Raw genomic sequence first — 23739 nt, 5'->3', positions numbered from 1 at the left:
GAGAGAAGCAACATGTACATGTATGTGTGTATATGCACACATCATGACAATACATAAGTACAGGGGAAGCATCTCTGATCATAAAATATATAAAAAGCAATACAATATATGATTGAACATTCAAATGTCATTGTACATGTACATGTCAATCATTTTCATATTCAACTCTCTTTAAATTTGATGTATTTTCAAAAGAAAGAACTTTGTCAATAAACTCACATAGCCTATTTAACTAAATCAATCAATGTTATTCCACTGTGGTCTTTCAATGTTTTCATAGCACACACACTCCACACAGAATAAATAGTAATGGCCACTTTAAATGCCTTTATAGTATAGTTTATGGTCTCTGTACTATGGAGTTTTAGATATGCAACTGAGCACTCTAATAATTCAATAATGTCTGGCTCCAATAAAATAACAAATAAAATAGTGCTTTTTATATCTTACAACAATTTTAGGTTGAGCTATAAATCACTCAAATGGATCTGGGTAGTTATTGAATGATGTTTTTTTTCTGTCATTGATGAAGATTCTAAATGTTAATGATGACAGTAATGGTAGTAGCATATGATAGATGCAGTTTGGGATAAACGAATCTTTCCTCTGTCGATATCATATTACATACGAGATATAAGATATAAGACACAAGAAAACTTTAGTATCTCTCCTATAAGAGAAATTAGAATGACATGGTTCCATACACTTAACACATATTGAAATATAGATGACGATACAATATAGAAATATACACACTGTTTATGTCTTTAAAATGAAATATGAACTTTAAAAGATTCCCCAATATACAAATGACAAATTACAAAGTTTACCATTAAAATCTTTTAAATATTAGACTTCTGTAAGTCATTAACGGTAATTGCTTAGTTGCTATTCATGCTATTCAACTTTAATTTTTACCTAAATTAATCATAAATACACTTTCATTACTTCCATTACATGATGTAGCTCTGATAATAATGTTATAGATATCAGTTCGCATTAATTTTGTTTTATTTTAAGCTTTCGTAAATACTTTGTGAAATTGTTCAAAAACAATTTGTAGGGTTAATGTCATTATTTTTTGTCATTATAACTCATTATCTGCAACGTACATGTAGCCTTGTTTTCTACGAATGTACATGAATTTCTCAAAAGGCGATGTTACACGGGGCAATGCACGAAGCAATTCATCATGTGACAAGGCTAGTACGACTGAGTGCGTACACAAAGCAACTAATTGCTTGGCGAGGAACGGGGTGTATGTACATGTCATGTACATGTATGTATGTGGGTGTGTGTGTGTGTGGGTGTGTACATGTATGTACATGTAAGGGTGTCTGTCTGTCTGTCTGTCTGTCTGCGGACATGATATTTCTTAGTTGATATTAGGTGTATCCCAGTGATTCGTTGCTTTAGCTCTGTACTTTATCCTACTGGACTTGCTGTTGTTTTGAATGGCAACTGTAGGATAGATTATAATTACTTCATTATTAACTTCATCTCTGGATGGTTAAGAACATTTACAGAAATATTCAGACTATTTTTTGTCATTATTTGTGTCATTGTAACTTATCCAATTTATTGAAGAGGAACTCTACTCCAGGAAATACAGACATTTTCATAACCTATGGGTTCCAGAGAGTCACTTCATGATTTTTACATTACCTACAATTATATGTACAATGTACTTGCGACTTCAGAGAAATATCAACTTGATCTTGTGCCTTTAAATGGGGTATCTTTGCTATGGGCTACTGCATGATGGAAATCAGAAATAATATATTCCTGGTTGCACAATGAATATTCATGAGATGATTTAAACTGATGAGAATACGCACTCAGGTTGTGTGGAAAGAATGCATGCCAGATTATTCATCCAGCCCGCTACGGAGGCTAGTGTCAGAAATACATCTCTCTGGCTTGTAAGAATGGATACAAGTCACTGTATACAATGTACATGACTGTACATTTTGTACATATTTGTAACAGAACGTATCGTAACAATTTATCAAATTGATGGAAGACCATTGACGGTTATACATGTACGCTACAAGTTGATCTAAACGGTTAGAGTGTTGAGTTTCAAGTAAGTATATATAGCGTTATATAACTGGATTCTGTTTCTTGTAATCAGATCAAGATTTACTTACCTGACTTGTGGTGTAAGTTTCAAATCAAATTTCAGATGAAACACTGTGACATGTTCAGGTGACAGTACTCAATACATGTACAAGTTTCATTTCTGCATTCATACAAGACATATCACATAACATTGTATTTTAAATTAGTACACATGTAGAAGTTAGTGCAAGTTGTACAACACATGCATGCCCATGTAAATGTACATTACATGTCAGTTACTTTGTGGTAAAGAAAATTTTGAGAATAACAAAGACTACACCGTGCTATAGACAACTCACATGCAAATAGGACATTGGTGGGAGTTAGGCGACCGGCCCAAATATTCAGCTCTGACATCAAAATTTAAAAAAATTATTTTCGCCCAAACTTATTATTTGGCAGAAAAGGTGGGAGGGGGGGGGGGGGGGGGGGGGTCTGAGAATATGCTAATTGTGTAGACAAACTTGGAAATGGCTCGTTACCAGGAATCCAATAAAAAGAAGATAGAGAAGAAGAAATGGAGAGGCAGAAAAACATGAAGATGGTTTTTTTAAATCGACCGACTATGACATATAAGGGTGCTATGAAAAAGTAATGAAAAAGTAAAAAAAAAAGCATAATGTACATGTAAATGTATCAACATCAAGCAGTACTACAAATTGGGACAAACAGTGAAGCTGACAGTACCCGATGTGTACAGTAGGCTGTCATGGAAATACATTATTTTCGCAAACCATGCATGTTGACATGGCAACCAAGAAATGACAGTAATTTGCCTTAATTAGGGCACTTAATTTCCTGTTACTTTTTTTTGTAAGGCAATTTGGAAGAGCTGTCTCAGAAGATTATTAGTCTAACCAATAAACTACCCTGGGTATAGGCTCTTAAAATTATCATTTTATTTTTTATAATTACAGAGGTGTCACAGCAGGTCAAAACTAATACTTCCCTTGATACATGTATAATATGAAGTCATTATAGCAATACGAAACAACAATGACAGTGTGATCAGAGAAAACACATTCAGCAAATAGCAAATTAAAATGAGCAGAGTCATCTACGGAATGATGATTTCTTCAGAGCTGGCTCAGAAGATTATTAGTCTAACTATATACTGCCTTCAGTAAGCGCTCTTAAAATTTATGATCTTATATTTATAATCACAGAGGCGTCACAGCAGGTCAAAACTAATACTTCACTTGATATATGGCGTCATTATACCAATAAGAAACAACAATGCCCAGTATGATTAGGGAAAACACATTCAGCAAATAGCAAATGAAAATTATCAATATCATCTACATATGATGGTTTGTTCAGAGCTGGCTCAGAAGATTCTTAGTCTAACTAATAAACTACCCTGGGTGTGCTCTTAAAATCATTTTTTTTTTTTGACTAATCCAGCAGGATTATCTTTAAATGATGGTTTGTTTGGTAGATTTTATTATCATGACTAATCCAGTAGGATTATCTTCAAATAATGGTTTGTTCGGTAGATTTTATTTTTATGACTAAGCCAGTAGGATTATCTTCAAATAATGGTTTATTCAGTAGATTTTATTGTTATGACTCAGCCAGTAGGATTATCTTCAAATAATGGTTTGTTTGGTAGATTTTATTTTTATGACTAAGCCAGTAGGATTATCTTCAAATAATGGTTTATTCAGTAGATTTTATTTTTATGACTAAACCAGTAGGATTACCTTCAAATAATGGTTAATTCAGTAGATTTTATTATCATGACTAAACCAGTAGGATTATCTTCAAATAATGGTTTATTCAGTAGATTTTATTATCATGACTAAACCAGTAGGATTATCTTCAAATAATGGTTTATTCAGTAGATTTTATTATCATGACTAAACCAGTAGGATTATCTTCAAATAATGGTTTATTCAGTAGATTTTATTTTTATGACTAAACCAGTAGGATTATCTTCAAATAATGGTTTATTCAGTAGATTTTATTATCATGACTAAGCCAGTAGGATTATCTTCAAATAATGGTTTATTCGGTAGATTTTATTTTTATGACTAAACCAGTAGGATTATCTTCAAATAATGGTTTATTCAGTAGATTTTATTATCATGACTAAGCCAGTAGGATTATCTTCAAATAATGGTTTATTCAGTAGATTTTATTTTTATGACTAAACCAGTAGGATTATCTTCAAATAATGGTTTATTCAGTAGATTTTATTATCATGACTAAGCCAGTAGGATTATCTTCAAATAATGGTTTATTCGGTAGATTTTATTTTTATGACTAAACCAGTAGGATTACATGTCTCTTTAATTTCAAATGATGGTTCTTGTTGTAGATTATAGTCATGTGATTACCATGGCAAGGCAATCATTCAAAACTATACTTTACATTAAAATGAAACCATTTCTTATGTATATCATCATGGAAGCATTACGATTCATAAACAAGTTCTCTTCTTCCTCTTTTGATTGACAAACAGACATGTTTAAACAAATCATTTGTCCTTCTTCAGTATCTAACTGGATCTGACAGAATGATCCAAATTTACTGGAGGTGTTGAGTAACCAGAGGTGTGAAAAAGTTTAGCTTCAATATAAGTGAGTATGTAAATTCAGGTGTGAAAGAACCCATTTCTGTTCAATATGAAACAACTGCAAATGTACATGTATATTCACCTACATGTACATGTTGAACAATGTAGCCTGGAATCAAGTGATATGGGGATTTTCTCTCACTTTCCCCCCACCATGCCTGGTATTTTGCTAAAAGTGTATTGCTTTAATGAAGTTATGGCCAGAAAACAAGCACAAATTCTAATTTGAGTTTTAATTCCACCTGCTGTGATGTGATGTCAATATCATCACCATGAGATTAGAACCAACCAAAAGGGTTGAGCTCTATGATATATACATGATTACCAGTATTCAAAGTCACTATGAGAAATCGTAATTTTTTGTCTGAATATCTGACTGTTATAGCAAAAATACCAGTCATGGTAGGGGAAGAGCAAGGGCAAGGGCATAATCCCTATGATACGACTGAATTCTAGGCTACATGTATGTAGTATGTATAACTGCATTAGAGAAAATTCTCTTTGTCTAAGACTATGGTAACTACATGTATACGGTATGATTTCCTGCCAGGTTTTCCCACAATCCCTTGCAGGAAATTCCCGAAATGGCAGAACACATGTAAGTGCAGTAGGGCCTCATTATAAGATTTGACAGAGGTGCTATTTCATCAAACTAAATGATATAATGCCAGTTGATAGCTGAGCAGTACGCAATTTGCAAGAGCACTAAAGGCAGAAATAAGTCTGACTGCATGGGTTTTCCTTTGACTTCAGGAAACAGTTATAGAAGAAAAGAACTCTTTTACTCCATTAAAATTGACAAAAAGCTCGCTGAGATACAAAACTAGTTGGTATATCAAATCGTTTTTGACTCAATTACGTTCCAAATGTCGGACACTATATGTATATCATGTCCAGAACATGTAGTTAATTGAATGCTAAAGGTACACAATATATAATCATAATTCATATATCAAAATTGCATCAAAAATAACAAAGTTGTCATTTTAAATTCATATATTGCTGCGTCCTCTAAATTGATGTCAGAATGTCTATCATTATTGGTATTTATAGAAGTACGCACGTAAAATGAAATTACTTTTTAGGCTAAACAAAATACCTTATTGATTCTCCGAAGAATTGCTTGACAAGCCATCTATAAAATAACCAGTGTCAAATTAACTTTTTTTTAATGAATTATTGATTTATTAGAAAAGAAACATTTTATCAATTTCACAAGCTACAATGTATATGTACTGCACAAAGCTCTAAACTGATGAATCACGCACCAACATATCATAAGAAGTATATTATGTGATGACGCTGCACGTACATACACCAAAATATCGTCCAAGTACATTATGTGATAACGCTGCACGTACATACACCAAGATATCGTCCAAGTACATTATGTGATAACGCTGCACGTACACGTACATACACCAAGATATCGTCCAAGTACATTATGTGATAATGTTGCACATACATGTACATTCACCAAGATATCGTCCAAGTACATTATGTGATAACACTGCACGTACATACACCAAGATATCGTCCAAGTACATTATGCGATAACGTTGCACGTACATACACCAAGATATCGTCCAAGTACATTATGTGGTAACGCTGCACATACATACACCAAGATATTGTCCAAGTATATTATGTGCTAACACTGCACATACATACACCAAGATATCGTCCAAGTACATTATGTGATAACGCTGCACATACATACACCAAGATATCGTCCAGTTACATTATGTGATAACACTGCACATACATACACCAAGATATCGTCCAGTTACATTATGTGATAACGCTGCACATACATACACCAAGATATCGTCCAGTTACATTATGTGATAACACTGCACGTACATACACCAAGATATCGTCCAAGTACATTATGTGATAACGCTGCACATACATACACCAAGATATCGTCCAGTTACATTATGTGATAACACTGCACATACATACACCAAGATATTGTCCAAGTACATTATGTGATAACGCTGCACGTACATACACCAAGATATCGTCCAAGTACATTATGTGATAACGCTGCACATACATACACCAAGATATCGTCCAAGTACATTAATATGTGATAACACTGCACGTACATACACCAAGATATCGTCCAAGTACATTATGTGATAACGCTGCACATACATTCACCAATATATCGTCCAAGTATATTATGTGCTAACGCTGCACATACATACACCAAGATATCGTCCAAGTACATTATGTGATAACACTGCACGTACACACACCAACACACCGTCCAAGTACATGTACATTGTACCGGTACATTAAGTGATAACGCTTTATGTACACACACCAAAGACATCATAAGAAGTACAATGTACATTATGTGGTAACGCTTTACACGCATTGTCAACACATCATAAGAAGTACATTATGTGGTAACGCTTTACGTACACACAACGACACTCTAACAAATACATTGTGGAAACAATTTAATTGCATGGCAACTGAGACACCATCAATTGTCATAATCTGTTCCTACAGATGTTTCCTAAGTGATGGTAAATTTAATACAATGTAATTTTCTATTTATTACAAAATTGCAATTTATCAACACAAAAGTTACTAATAATCTAAAAGAGGCTGGATCATTACAGTATATTTTTTATATCTGGGCTCGAAATAATGAAAAACAAATTCTTGCCCATTGGACAAGTATATACATGTACATGTATATAGAAATTTTTAAAAAAATTGTCCAAATCAGAAAGTACTTGTTCACACACAAAGTGAATAATTTTTTGTAAACTTTATTGAGATGTTTTATTGAGATGTCCTTTTTGATCAGTTTTTGTTACCAAGTGAGTTGCCATAACATTACTTCCAGTTTGAGTAAACCCATGGAATCTAAGCAGACTAGACATTTGTATGCTTTCATTCATAAGTTAAAATATCACTTTGAAAGTTTCAGTAGGTTCAGAAAAGTTTTACTTATATTAGAATGAGTAAGTCAAGGATTTATAATTGAAAACCCTGAGAAATTCTAGGAGTCCATTGGGACAAACACTTCAATGCCTCAAATCACTTGTCTGGTAAAACGCCCTTCTTTCGAGCCCTGTATATTCATAATGTTTAGCCTTAAAATGTTATGTTAAAAGGGTTGTCGGTGGCCGAGTGGTTAAACCACTTGCCTCTTACCACTGCGGTCGGGATTCCAACCCCATTCAGGGTTCAATTAAATTTACCACGCTGTAAGTAAGAAGAGTGTCATTAAGTTTGACTCTACCGAACAATGCAGGTTTTCCCAGGGCACTCCGGTTTCCTCCTGCATTAACACTGAACCCATGAGGGATGGCCCTCACTGGACTTCTTGGAAGACAAGTGTTTATATGCCTAAAGAACTATCCAGTATAAATAAAGATTATTATTATCATTATCATTATTATTATTATTATGAACTATACTACAAACGACATCATATGACATACACGTACATTTTTTTTGTAAAATGGTAGAAATGCATATCATGTGTTCCGTGAAAAAAAAATACTAAAAGAATCCAGTAAACCATTGCTATAATACTGAAACATACATGTATGTGTTCAGAATAATAATTCCAAGTTCTGTATTTTATCGTACTGTATGTCCACGTACAATAAGTGCGTGTATTCATTCATTGAAAATTGAGGTTACACGGTAATAATTGCGTTAGACAGTCAACAGCTGCATTTAAATGACCTACCTACAGGAAAGCATTCACTGGCATCTATTCAATAGAAATTGTATAAAATTAAATCTGACACAAGTTACGTCCTTTGGGAGTGTAACAATTGATAATAATCAGTTATTATTTTGTTTGAAATACACCAGGCAATCTTTGATTTTTCACTTTCAGTATGAAAAAACGTATTTAAAAACATATTTAGTACAGTTATTGATTTGTTGTAAGAAGTGCACTACATTACTTATCTACTGTGTATGTATACAAAATGTGTACAATATTTCTTGATAGGATAGTGACTCATTAGCATAAATTAGCATACATTTGCATAACCTAATCAATATCAAAGATGTATACACAATGTACTACCATGACTAGAGAGACTTTAAAGTTTTTTGTTATGATTTATACAGTCAAACAAAATACAGACTAATAGTGCGCACACATACATTTTTGTGGAATGTTACATTTTACATTTTGTATATCACTGTGAACACAAATAATGTTTTATGTTTGAATTTTCGTTGTTTTAATCTCACAATAATGTTGCTTTGTGTTGACAATGAGGTGCATCGGTGCTATTGATTGCGCACTATCACTTCTGTATTTTGTATAATTCGAAACAAAAATGTGAGACATAAAAAAACATCGTGCTGAATAATTGAAACTCTAAAGTCTCTCTAGTTTGGTAGTATTATTTTTTACAAAATACATTTAGTATATATCATACATACATGTATCTATATATTTATATATTATACATACACAATTTACACAGGCATGATTATACGTAGTCGGTAAAGATACAATGTACATCTATGACATTCAAGGCACACTCATCAGCCAGCACTCGTAGGTTTAGAAGCCTGACCAACACAATATATCTTATACTTTTAGTATATACTGTATATAATTTCATATCTGTAGTTTTATTATGTGTTAACATACTATTATTTATTACATCATACTTTGTATCATAAAATATGAATTTTTGAAAATAAATTACGAATAACTATTTATGTTATGCAATGCAATAAACATAAGTTATAAATTAAATGAACCATAAATGAAGTAATGACATATTATTAAATTTGTAATTGAATGTTGTATGCTCAATATGGTAACTTTACTCATCATTTGTAGAACCTATGTTAAAGTGCTATTTCTTTTTTGCCATTTATAAATTTTCCAAATACATTGTAATAAATTATTATTTTTATCTGAAAATATATACACCATTATTATTCTCGTAGTGGAATATTGAACAGTCATGAATATGTTGTAGTTCTAACACATGTTCTGTCTGGTACATTTTTCTATCAATTTTATACATTACCAGATTTATTTTTGTCTTACAATGAAATATGCTCAATAAAGAGTACTTTGTCAATTGTAAAACATATGTTGAATCTGGTATCTTGCTATCTAAATTTGCTTTACTGAATAAATCCATGTATTTTTGTATGAAAATATGAATTGCTATATGAATCTTGTAATGAAATAGGTTGAATGTAAGTACTTTGCCTGTTGTAAAACATATGCTTCAAGTCTGGTATCACTTCTTTACAAATAAATCCATGCCTTTTTGTGTGAAAATATGACTTGCAATGAAATATGGTCAAATATAAGTACATTGTCTATTATACATTTGTACATGTAAAACATGATATATTGAGTTTGGTGTCTCTTTTTATGAAATTTTACGTATTTACAAATAAATTGGTAAATATTTTTTCATGAAAATATGACTCTTGTTTGGAATTCAAGCATTTAATCAAATGTATTGAAACTGCTCAACAATAAGTACTTATCAGTATGTCAAACATATGCCGAGCCCGCAATCTTTTATTGAAATTCACTTATTTACTTATTTGGATATCAAGCTTCAATTCAATTTATTAAAACTGCTCAACATAAATATTTTATCAGTTATAAAACATATGCTGAGTTCGGTATCTTTTATTGAAATTAATTTATTTACAAATAAATTAATATATTTTTTCAAGAAAATATGAATCATTATTGATTTTGAATATCAAGCATTTAATTCAATTTATTGAAACTGCTCATCATAAGTACTTTATCAGAAAACATGCCGGGTTCGGTATCTTTTATTAAATTTCAATTATAAGCATTTTTGTATCAAAATATGAGTTGCTATCAATTTTGTAATGAAATATTTACAAAATGTACCTGTACCGGTACTTTGTGGACAGTAGATATTGCATTACTGGGACAAGCCATTAGCCAAGCAAGTGGACTTGTTATCAAAGAGTACCAATATTTACACATGTGATGATGGGCTCTTACATAACACAAGTAAACAGCTGTAAAACATTGTAGTTCACACCGTAAGTTCATTTCTAAGGAGTGAGTCAATTGAGGCAAACCTTATCCCTGTCTTATATCAGTTGTTATCAATTTATTAGGCTATTATAAGTAACGCTACAAACAGCTTTAGAGATGCAAACAACTTTTATGACACCCGTTTTCGCCAGGCAAGCCCGCGGGTTTGTTGCACTTGGACCGCTAATGGTTTGTGACTGTCATGGTAAAACAAACATGTATGCTGAGTTTGGCATCATTTTATTGCAAGTTACTTAATTAATAATAAATCCATGCATTTTTATATGAAAATACAACTTTCGATATTAGTTTTGGAATACAAAATGCTTGAGTGTGAAACATAAGTTAGTACCTTATCAGTCTATTGTAAAACATATGCCGAGTCTGGTATCTTTAATTGAAATTCACTTATGTACAAATAAATTCATTGACAAGTATTTTTGTATGAAAATATGGCTTTCATTATAATAAAATCTGGTATGGAAAATGTTCACCATGAGTACCTTATCAGTCTATTGTAAAACACAGTCTGGTAATATTATATTACTCATTTAATTATAAATCCATGCATTTTTGTATGAAAACATGATTTTTGTTATTAATTATGCAAATGTATTCATAATCATATGCCCAATATGAGTAATGTATCTGATGTTAAACTTATACAGAGTTAGGTAACTTTTTATTGAAATTTATTCAATTACCAATAATCACATATTTTTAATGAAAACACAACTTTATTAACATTGCAAGAAAATATACTCAATAGAAATATATAAACCTCTCGCATCTTTTTATTGACATTTATTTGCAATAAATTGATTTATTTTTGTATAGAAACATGACTACTGGTTTTTATTTTGTAATACCATCTGCTCAATATGACTACCGGTATCTTATACAATATAGATGTACATGTATGTGGTAAAACGTGTCCAGTCTGGTACCGTCCTCTTTATTATATTTATATCTACAGATTATAGTAATCCTAATTTTTTGTCTGAAATGCAGTGTGAGAACGGTTATTTTAGCTCAACATCATGTATGAATTATTAAACAACAAGTTACCTCCCCATCTTACAGATTATTACACTCCACCAGTTCATGATCATACTACAGTGGTTCAACAGGTTAAGGGAAATCTCCTTCTATCTAAGGTAAACACATCCATAGGCAATTAAATTTGCAATAACTTGAGAAAATAAAATCATTTTTTTTGCTATAAACCAATCGTCTAATTATCCTAACATTTCAAAAATAGTAAGTAAATAGTACTTTTCTCATCATAACCTATACATTTGTATATTGTAGACACCCACTGCATGTACATGTACAATGTAGATAGCAAAGAAAAGGACATACATATATATATATTGTAGACACCCACAGCATGTAGATAGCGTAAAAGAAACTGATCCATCTTCATATTTCTCTCATGACTTCATGATTTTTATCAGCTTGCCTCAAACAATTTCTATATATAAACCCTACAAACGCCATTATGAAATATCACATTTGAGTCCCTAAAACCTAAAAGGTATATAGAATAACACCCCACATGATATAAGCTGATTTTAATACTTATATGATAAAGTTGATCATTTTCCTGAGACCTTCATCATCATAGAATAATTTAAGAACCCTACAAACAACCTCATCAATGATTACATTTATGTCCCTAACGTTACACATATATATGTTTCAGCCATTACATATATAATATATATGTTTAAGCCATTACATAATATATATGTTTCAGCCATTACATATATAATATATATGTTTAAGCCATTACAGAATATATATGTTTAAGCCATTACATATATAATATATATGTTTAAGCCATTACATAATATATATGTTTAAGCCATTACATAATATATATGTTTAAGCCATTACATGTCTATATGTTTAAGCCATTACATATATATTTTTTGATAGACCCACATGGTGTTCACTATTTTGCCTCAACTTCAATGACAATGAAAAACTAAAGTACTTGGTGTTAAGAAAAGTGAAAACCTCAAGTATTTGGTGTCAATAAAAGTGAGAAATATGACAAGGTTTACTGAGAAAGCATTTTTAAAGAGAAGGGACAACTTATACATTAGGAGATAGCTTCTGTGTTTTGCCTTGTACATAAACACTTCCTTCACTGTAATAAGCTCCTTAATCTGTTCTAGTTACGTTTTATTCACTAAGGTGACATATAAGTCCATCTAGTTGGGAGGTTGTGTACTGTAACTTTTTTTTTGTAGATTTGTCATACTTTACAAAAATGTACCTCATGTCTCTATAATAAATTATTCTATTTCTACTACATAGTACTACAGTAACTACTTCCCCCTCACACAATTTTCATTTGGAAACCTACATGTACAAACAACCCCATCAAATATCACATTCATGTTCCCAAAGGTATATTTTAAACCATAAAATCCCACATGAACGAAAAGAACTGATTTATTTGTTTGTTTTATTATTTTCCTATTCCCCAATGGTGTTCACCATTCTGTAATATCACAATTTTCACTTAGAAACAAACCTACATGTACAAACAACCCCATCAAATATCACATTCATGTTCCCACAGGTATATTTCAAACCATAAAATCCCACATGAACAAAAAGAACTGATTTGTTTTATCATTTTCCTATTTCCCTATGGCGTTCACCATTGGTAATATCACATTTTTCACTTAGAAACCTACAAAGAACCCAATTGTGCCCACATCACGTTTATGTCCCTAAGGTTACATCTAAACCATCACATGTAGATTTTTTGTACATGTCCTACATGAAAGATGCCGATCTATTGTATCATTTTCAAAAGACCCACTGGTGTTCATCATCATCATCATCATCATCACATTATCGTACAATTTTTAATTTAAGAATCCTACATGTACATCAACAAGGTTTTTAATACTCCATCATTCAAAACATTACATTTACGTCCCTAAGGGTACATCTACATAATGAATATGTTTAATAATGTACATTTGTTCTACATCCCACACGAAAGATGCCGATCTATTTTATCATTTTCCAAAGACCCACTGGTGCTCTTCATCATCAAACATTATTTTTCATTTAGGAATCCGACAAACAATCCCATCAAATGTTTTACTAGTCTAATCGTATCATTGTTCATTTTGCCTTCAATACTTTTTAATACATTATATAGACACCCTATGAACAACCCCTTCCAGCAGTTTTTTAAATAATTATCAAAGACATATTAAATCTTCATCGATTCTGATTTATGTAGACGTCCCAGTGAGATAAAATGGTACATTTGTATAAACCAACCAAATCAAACATCAAACTATTAAAATAAAATCCTCTAGCAGTTTTTAAAATAATCACTGAAGACTTACACAATCCTATCATCAACCATCTTTCCTTGAATACTGTTTTATTTAGACATCATCTGAACATCCTCATCCATATCAAATATTAAACTGGAGCATTTCTTAAATAATTGCCACAGCTTGGAAATTAAAATGTAAAACGTTGATAATTCATTCAATAAAATAAAATTTTCACTTAAGATCAAGATAAAAATCAGGGGTCACTCACATTGGACAAACGTATAAAATGAAGGCAAAAATGACATCAAAATTAAGCCATTTTAGAATCCAATATGGCCACCAAATCCAATATGGCCGCCAAATATATTTACTGTGTTATTAAACTCTATGGAAAACTAAACAGGATTAATGATTTTCTAGAAAACAAGATGGTGAACCCCTCATTTTTCATCACAATTTGAAAAAGACTCAAACCTAGCTTATATATCACAATAAAGAGTTTGATTTGCAGGAAATTTGTCCCTGAGGTACATTTTACCTTGAGACTTACATGAAATTATGTACATCATACATGTATATGTATGCAACCCTAGCTGAACACTAGCCAGGTGTTACGATTGATGTAATTGATTTTATTACTAGTGAATCATGATATATACTGATCAGATACCTATACAATGCATGCAATAAACAATACATCAACTCAAACCACTGGGACTACACATCAGTCTGTTGAAGGCTATACGTGCACACAAAGCCACTGCGATATATATTTTGATGTACATTTTCAACTTCAGACACATGCAGGTATAACAAGTGAAAGGCTATACGAAACTATATTTAATTATTCGTACGATATTAAACTTTCATTAAAAGCCATTGCAGATGTAACATTTGACATTTGAAAAAAAAAAGTTCTCCTTGAGTCCCTCTGTAATTAGCCTTGCTCTTTCAGTACTTTACATAGCCATTGCAGTCTTATAGAACAGAATATCATAACCACCAGATATTATTTTGTTCCCAAAATAAAGATAGACTGTACCAGTGTGCCCTCTAACGATAGCCAGATTTTGTTGTTGTGAGTCAAAATGAGAAGAAAACTGGGATTCTTGTGAGTCACCACATAGTAAGAGATGGGAGAACAACAAATTTTGGTGCGTCACTAGAAATTGTGTGCATCAGTGGCGTATCAAATTGGCTTAGAGGGCACACTGGACTGTACGTACTTTAAACCTGCACTAGCTGTATCTGGAATATTACCAGTACTTTTTCAATCAGACAAACAACAATATATTTACTGAAAATTGTTAAAATATCAATAGTAGTCATTGTACATGTTCACCTTTATCAAAAAGTGGTGCAGTAATAGGTTGAAATCATGATAACACTGGAGCACTGATTTTAGGGTGTGGACCCAAAAATCAATTTAATTAGATTTATTGTACCATACTAAGAGCTAGAGAAATATGTTTACCCACAGGTGATTTAATACTGTGAAGGTGTACATATACGTTATTACAAGTCATTACATGCACATCTAACATTGAAAAAAAAAATATTCCAATTGCAACTGTATACACAGTTTAATTCTACAATAAACATATATTATAAAAGGAAATGGGACTTGTTTACAAACATTTTCCAACTTGTTTACCAGTCACAACTGTGTTGACTTGAATTTAACTTTTACTAGACCATCAATGACAAACACAATTGTTTTGCTGGTATAAAAATTGATAAATTTGGTCAAGAAGAGTCTTCAAAGCAATTATTTTTTAACATTAGATAGTATTTTAATTTGTCAGTTATATGTGCATACACAAAGAGTTACATGTACATATATACATTGTATGTACATTGTATATTTCAACAACAAAAACAAGACAAATGCGTCAAGTTTTTATTTTATTTTAAAACATACAGGAACTTTTTTCTTTTGTGACTAACCCTAACTCTTCAAATATTGTTGAAACATTTCAAAGTAACTCATACCATCCTAATTTGTAGAAACAGCATGTACTAGTTCATCCTCAATACAATTAAAATTGCAAAACCTGAAATAATCTGTTGTCTGGCTTACTAACACTGCTACAATTTATTATCTGGCTAAACAAAAATCTTACCAACAGTCCTACATTTTAACATAAGCTGAACAAAAATCTTACTAACACTGCTACATTTTAATTTTTATTATCTTGCTTAAAACAAAAAATCTTACTAACATTGCTACATTTTATCATCTGGCTAACCAAAAATCTTACTAACATTGCTACATTTTAACATCTGGCTAAACAAATATCTTACTAACACTGCTACATTTTATCATCTGGCTAAACAAAAATCTTACTAACATTGCTACATTTTATCTCTTGGCTAAACAAATATCTTACTAACATTGCTACATTTTATCTCCTGGCTTAACAAATATCTCTCTGTTGTTGTTGGTAAGATGTTGTTGAGCCAGAAGAAACTTTGTTTCAGGTTTCTTGATTCTAATTGTATCTCCAGTCTTGTCAAAGCCTATCCAGCAAACCTGATGTGGGGGATGTGGTTACTACAAACAGTACATGTACTCTACATATTCTACAGTCTATCTATCATTGTAAGATGCAAACAAGTTATTTCACTTGACTGGCCTCCTTGAAATGCCACGGTATAGGAAGTTCTATGATAACATTGGGTACATATACATGTAAATCATTCCAGTTCTTTAGTGTCCTGGGAAAAAAGCTGAATCAATAGCTCAAGGAAAGTGATGAGAGATCCAAATTGACGTTGTGACAATGAAGAATACCATCTCAAGTAAAGCTACACCAACCCTGGATATTAGATAAATGTTGACAACATTTCAGGGTGGACAAGGTACATGGAGCTGAACTGTATACATTCTATATGACCTTAATGAAACTCCTGAATAAATCAATATGCAAAAAAAAACTTTAGAAAATACTGGTACATTTGTTTGCATAGTCTCATTATTTTTAGACATGCATGTACCATGTACAAATGGCGATGTTATTTATTTAGTTTATGCACTGGTAAACCTATTAAAAATATCCATATACAGGTTAGTAACTGTTCTATAATTGTCCTAGTGGCTAGACAACAGATGATGGCTAGATTCTCTGTTCTTACCACAGGCACTTGTTTCCTGAGATATGTTCATGAGTACAACAAGATATCGATAATACTAAAGATACTTGGCAAATACATGTAATACATCAAAGGGGTAAAATAACACGGGTTGTTTACAAAAATATTTTGGTGACTTGCTACCATACATTACCATACATGTAGTCTAATATACAAATGTATACATGGTATCTGTAAAAATATTTATTTTGACGCATGAAAAATTGGCGGTATCGCAACTTAGGAAGTGTCAGATGCACTTTAATTTGATGGAAATTGCAAGGAGAAAGTAGACACTACTCGTAAATATTTAACTCATTCAGTCGGCCCACTGTTTCCATAGCAACTGTTTCCATAGCTGTATATAAGAATATCATAACTTGTAGAGTATGTTAAAGGGACTTACATGTATTGTATATATTTCCACAGAAAAGACTTTTGCACGTACGTACTGAGCCAAAATAAATCCAGCACCAAACAACACAAGACTACATTTTGTGTGTTTAGAGTAAGACTAAGAAAGATCTAGGGAAAGTACAAATAGACCTGCCATCTTGCTGGTGGGGATCTCTAATGATACAAGTGGTAACCACATTTAGAAATTTCACACCACATTAGGTTGTCTGTTAAACATGCCATTTCTCCAGACATACATAACAAATACATGATGCTGGCATTTCAGGGCTTGTACTCATTACATGTAGTTCAGATGCACAACCTAACTTTACAATTGCATTTTCTCTAATGATACAAGTCATACATGTACATGTACATTGTAACTACATATTATCAGTGGTAAATCAAGCCAATACACAACATTACCGATTTAGAAACTTCAGACCATGTCAGTTGGTCTGTTAAACTGTCAAAACATGGTACATGTAATTATCATTTCTCCAGACATACATACAAATGTATATACATGTAGCAATGATAACAGATACATGATACTGGAATTTCAGGGTTTGTGCTCATTACATGTAGCTCAGATACACACGCTAAACTTTACAACTGTATCGTCTCTAATGATGGATTGTAAGCACATATCAGCAGTAAATCAACCCAGAACTCAATGTATCAGATTAGTAACATCATTACCTGTATAGGTACGTGCAGATTAGACAGAAGTACAATGTACTTTGGGACAATCGCACAAACAATATTGCACAAGCTCAATAAGGCCTAATAAAAAAAATTATGTGGTTCTGATTACATGTATGCTAAATTTTAGAATACTAGGTGGGGTAGGTAGATTTTTTTTTTGATTTTTTTCATTTTTTTTCCGGTGTGAGTGTCACGTTCAGGTTTTCCATTGTTTTCCATTGTCTCTGTGTTGTTTATTTCTTCCTATCAGACGTGCAGCCATTATAGATTGGAAGAACAGTTTTATAATGTCTTTTTAATTAAGTTGATGTCAGTTTCCGCATCCACTATTTCTTGTGAGACTTCATAATTTTTATTATTTTATTATTTTTTTCTGGAATACATAAAAAAAAAGTTTAGGGTCGGCAGTGAAAAGCTAAGTGGGGGTCAGGTAACCTGAACCAAACAATTATTGTTTTAGGCCTAAAAAACATTCTTCATTGAGGATATAAAAAATACCTCTCCCTACACACAAATGTTCACAAGTACAAAACACATGTTTATACATGATGTAAACTATAATGAAAACTGTAGTGGTCACGCAATGTAAAATCATGATGGTAAACATGACGTTCCAACCTTATGGATCTGTTTACTAAGATGATGGTAACTGTAATTTGGTTAGAAATATGTAAATGAAGCTCAGCAATCGCAGACGCTAGACCCCCTCCCCCTTTAAATGAGCTTGTTAAGCTTGTGACATTGAGTGATACAAATTTATCATACATGTATCTCCAGACATACAGACATACACATTTGCAAACATACATGTATAACAGTACACATTGTAGGTACATGATGTACATGCACATGTTGTGTGGAGGCTATCTACAATGTATATGCATCTCATCAGTTTCCCACTCGTTAGTTCATACACAAACTTACAACTGTAAATGCTTACGTGTCATTGGTTGTATGTATCTCACTAGTTTCCCACTCATTTGTTAATACACAGACTTACATGTACAACTGTAAATGCTTGCTTGTCATTGGTTGTACATGTTATATGCATCTCGCTGGTTTCCCACTCATTAGTTCATACACAAACTTACAACTGTAAATGCCTGCATGTCACTGGTTGTATGTTGTGGCAAACTTACAATTGTATTCTTCAATTCACAAGACAAGGACTTAGACAGTATATTAGTCACCTAGAGATGCTGAGACATGGAAAAGAGAATCTTGAGTCTAGTGCACTACTTTGATACATACTATTTTTACGTCAAATAAAGTGGTTTAGATTAAGACTTTCATGAAGGCTGCACTTTAAAATTAAAAAGTGCCTGGCGCCATGGTTACGTTGTCCAGAGAGATAAGTCGTTGCATCATGTCTGCTTCTTCTAATACGTGCAATGACCCTTATCTCATAAATATATATATACCTGAATTACTGGAAAGGAAACCGAATTGTATACGTAATAAATCGTAGCTGTCGTTCTCTTCTTTTATCGTACTAGTGACAGTTCTAAAGTCATAATAATAGAATCTGGCACATCTCCAAGCCTGTTGACATTTGATACTCAACATACACAGCTTTACTAACCATTCACCGATTATCAAAATGAAAAAAAATGAAAAAACTCTCTGATGGCGTCAAACTCAAGATAATATTGACTGTGGTATAGGTATTGAATAAAGATGATCGCCATAGTACTTTACTCTTAGAGATATCATGTTACTCTTACAACAGAAACTGAGAAGGCTTGAAATACAGAATGAAGAAACTCATTAAATATTAAAAGTTGGAATAATTGAGTAAATTTTATGAAATGAAGTAATTCTTATCTATTGGATGGATGAGGATTGGTATTTAGTTTGGATTTTTAATTTATAAAACAATCTATAAAACTATGTCAAGTAATCAGAATTTAAATGGCCATGATATGGATGAGGATTTAGTATTTATTTTTGGTTTTTAAATCTATAAAACAATTTTACCATGGTTTCCTACTTGAAAAATCAATGTGAAACAATACATTACATGTATGTCATGTCCTTGCTCATAACTCGATAAATTGCAAATGTGTAAAATGTTTGTTATTATACGTACAATACAATACAATACAAACATTTTTTACACATTTGTTAGCATTTTGCAATGTATTGAGTTACAAACACAGACTTAGTTTTTGTTGTTTCAAATTATTTTTTTTCAATTCGGAAGCCATGATAAAGTTGTTTTATATTATAAATCAAAAATCCAAAATAAATACCAATCCTATCCATCTGTCCACTTTAAGAACTGGCAACTCTGTGATGACCTCTAAGGTTCAAGAGATTAAGTATCATGAATTCTATCAAAAGTTGATAATTTATCAGCTTTCAAATAAATAAAATATTTTCATGTCTCAGTCTGATATAATGGAATACACTAGGACCACTTAAAATTAACTAATATTTTTTCTGGCAAGGAAACTAGTAGTCTGTAAGATACAGACATTCATACCACACTAGCAGCCACTGCACCACTCATGGTTAAGAAGTCTGAATGTGCCACACTATCAGCTAGTCTGGACAACACAACGTACCTTACGTACAGTCTAGGAAAATACATACACTGTACCGGTACATGTATGCTTTCTCCGTACTAGAGAAATTATATTTATGTAGCTCTGTGTGCTATCATGTTACTGACTGTACAGGGGTGAACAAATCATTTTCAAATAATGAACTGGTAGTCCCCGGACCAGTGCCTTAAAAATCCAGTGGTCCTGTTGAAAGAATTAGTGGTCACAGGTCCCACTAATGTGAAATATTAAATCTTGCCTAAGAATCTGTATATTCAGACGACTTTTTAACATAGTTATTAACAGTAAGGTACTGGTCCGACGGACCAGACAAGGTAAAATTCATGTGGTCCGCCCAAAAAAATTGCTAATCCCGGACCCAGGACCAGTGGATTTATTCACTCCTGCTATATAACGAACAACATTACTGTAACATTTTCGAAGATTTGGTAATTTATAGATAATATTTATCATTGAAATTCTAAAACATACAAGTACATTTTTGTATACTCTTCGCTTGAACAGTGCTTGTTCATTAATTTCTATACTAGGAGCATTTACACAATTCAAATTTTCTATTAAAAAAGTTAAACATATGTGATAACACATCAACATTTAAAAGAGTTTAAAATTGATTGTTTTATTAATTAAATGTTAATTAAATTAAATTGTCTTAGCTTAAATTTGTGAATACTGAATTAAAATTCATCACAAATTCCAATTTTGTTGTTATTTGGAAATTATGCCTCAATGGAGCATTAAGTTTTGGCAAGAGAAAAATATTTTTTCTTGCTAACACTATGACAGTCGTATGACAATGTAACTGACAATAACAATAACAACAAGTATCTATCAAAATAGAGTGTGGCAGTCATAATTTCAAACGGGTGATTTTTGAACTTCAAATTGAAGGTGTGTTTTTTTTTCACTTTCGACAGTTTGTAGAGGTTATACATGTGCATGCATGTTTGGATCTAAGCTGTTTTTAATAAATTTGCGTGTTTGAAAACACATCTGACGGTTTATGGTGTCAGGAGTTACAGTTAGCCACGAATAAAGTTCAACCATACATAACCGTTACATGTAGATGTGTGTATTGGCTCCGTATATACATTTGCGTGTTTTCACGTAAACGCTACAATCATGTCAATAGTACAATGCGTGTAAAAGCAGAAACCCGTAACAAAAATGTCGTGGCAGTTAAAATGTCAGGGGTAAACTTAGCCAAGGCACGCAACACTAAAGGTAACTCTGGGTTTATTATGAACGTCGCATCGGAGCTCCGAGACCTCGTTTCTCGATACATGCGATAGGTACATACACCGTATACCCTGAAGTGTTTGTTTATGTTCGCTTGCAGCAGAATTTTGACGTTTCACTTCCACTACAGTGTACAAAGTTTCCGGAAGGTTTCACACATTTCAATATTATCACCTAGTATTACACCTGAGCGTATGCTTCTATTAGTATTATATCACGAAGTATTATCAACACGTCAACATATTCAAGACACTATCGAGAAAATTTCAATAACTCAATTTTAAGCAAAAGTTGTAAACAAAACAGTAAACGTTCGTGAACCGCCGCTGCGTGACGCGAGTAATTACTTACTGTCAAGCGGGGATAGAATTTTCACTTACTCAGTTATTCTGGGGTCAAGGTTGCCGATCCACAATCGGTGTCCACCACTACCATCTCCTGAAGACGCAGCCATAGTAGTTCCAGTTAGTTCATTCATCCAACGGCACTGGTTTCCGTCTGATCATTTTTATTGATACAGCTTATTTTTAGTGTCACGAGCACGCCATGTTACTCTCTAAGTTCCCGTAAGTTGGTGAGCAAAACAAATAGAGTACCTAAGTTACTCACAAAAAAGTTAAAAGCTATTTTCAGGTGAGTCCACGAGAGACTCAACACTGAAGGCGCTCATGTCGTTTATCGTAAAACCACAGTCTTGTGATAAAAACGGTAATGATAAATGATGCTGGTATACAGTTAAGATCCAAGCTATTTTCATTCTATATTTGAATAAATCATTTTTAAAAATAACTTTATTCTTTGTGTGCAAATGATAACATGCGAAACAGTCGGTAAGCTCAGTTATAGCCTTTGGGAAATTACTTGAAACTGGGGATAAAAATTAAAAATGATAACAAACTCAAAAACATTTTAAGATCGTAAGACTAAGATCAATGTATACATTGTAATCTTTTTATTTCTACCTTTTTTAAGGAGGGGCAAAGCACTATTATGATCATAACAAATTGTAATTGCGTACGATTGATTTTAGCTAGACCTTGTATATGGGATCCCATGGGAATACTGGAATCACACATCCAAAATCGGATTCGGTGTTGGGGGATTTTTGTCTCATCACCTCCAAGTATGAGAAAAAAATTCCCAAACAAGCGTGAGATATTCCATAATTTATGTTTGTATATATTGAGCGTTCTTACTGTAAACTTGACAGGTGTGTTCGATTACGCATTTATTTTTTCTTTTACATCACAGGATGTCACACAATAGGTTGTGTGATCGGAAATTAGATACTAAACGTTACATTCATATTACTTTTTAAACTGCACTATTTGCGCAACTGGATCGAATTATTTAAATTTTAAAACTGTTTTCTTAGATAAACATGTACTAAGTGACTTACTAATGCATAATACGGGACTGTATCATACATCATGAACACTCGTATTGACTCACATTTGGGTGAACGACTTGTCTAGCTAAATATATACACATAGTATGGTCACGTGACTAGACTATCCAATCATATCGATTTGTGTGTCCGCACCAAAACATCATTACCCAACATTGCGATCACGATTTCATTCGATGTGTTACTATTTACACAAAAAATAGACATCTATTACTTTATACAGTTCTTAA

At 32.4% G+C, this 23739-nt stretch overlaps 1 protein-coding gene across 1 annotated transcript in view; it reads right to left on the bottom strand.

Moving 5' to 3' along the window:
- Window positions 1-22661, bottom strand: part of LOC144442586 (putative RNA-binding protein 18) — a 79935-nt gene extending 57274 nt beyond the window's left edge. The window contains exon 1 of the mRNA XM_078131968.1: window positions 22482-22661. Coding sequence (XP_077988094.1) covers window positions 22482-22579 — 98 coding nt within the window. The 5' untranslated portion in view covers window positions 22580-22661. The remainder of the gene's footprint in view (window positions 1-22481) is intronic.
- Between the last annotated feature and the right edge of the window lie 1078 nt (window positions 22662-23739).

Source organism: Glandiceps talaboti, chromosome 11, assembly GCF_964340395.1.
Source record: "Glandiceps talaboti chromosome 11, keGlaTala1.1, whole genome shotgun sequence".
Lineage (NCBI taxonomy): Eukaryota > Metazoa > Hemichordata > Enteropneusta > Spengelidae > Glandiceps > Glandiceps talaboti.
The sequence above is the reverse complement of the archived record's forward strand: the minus strand, read 5'-3'. Positions and strand labels throughout refer to the sequence as shown.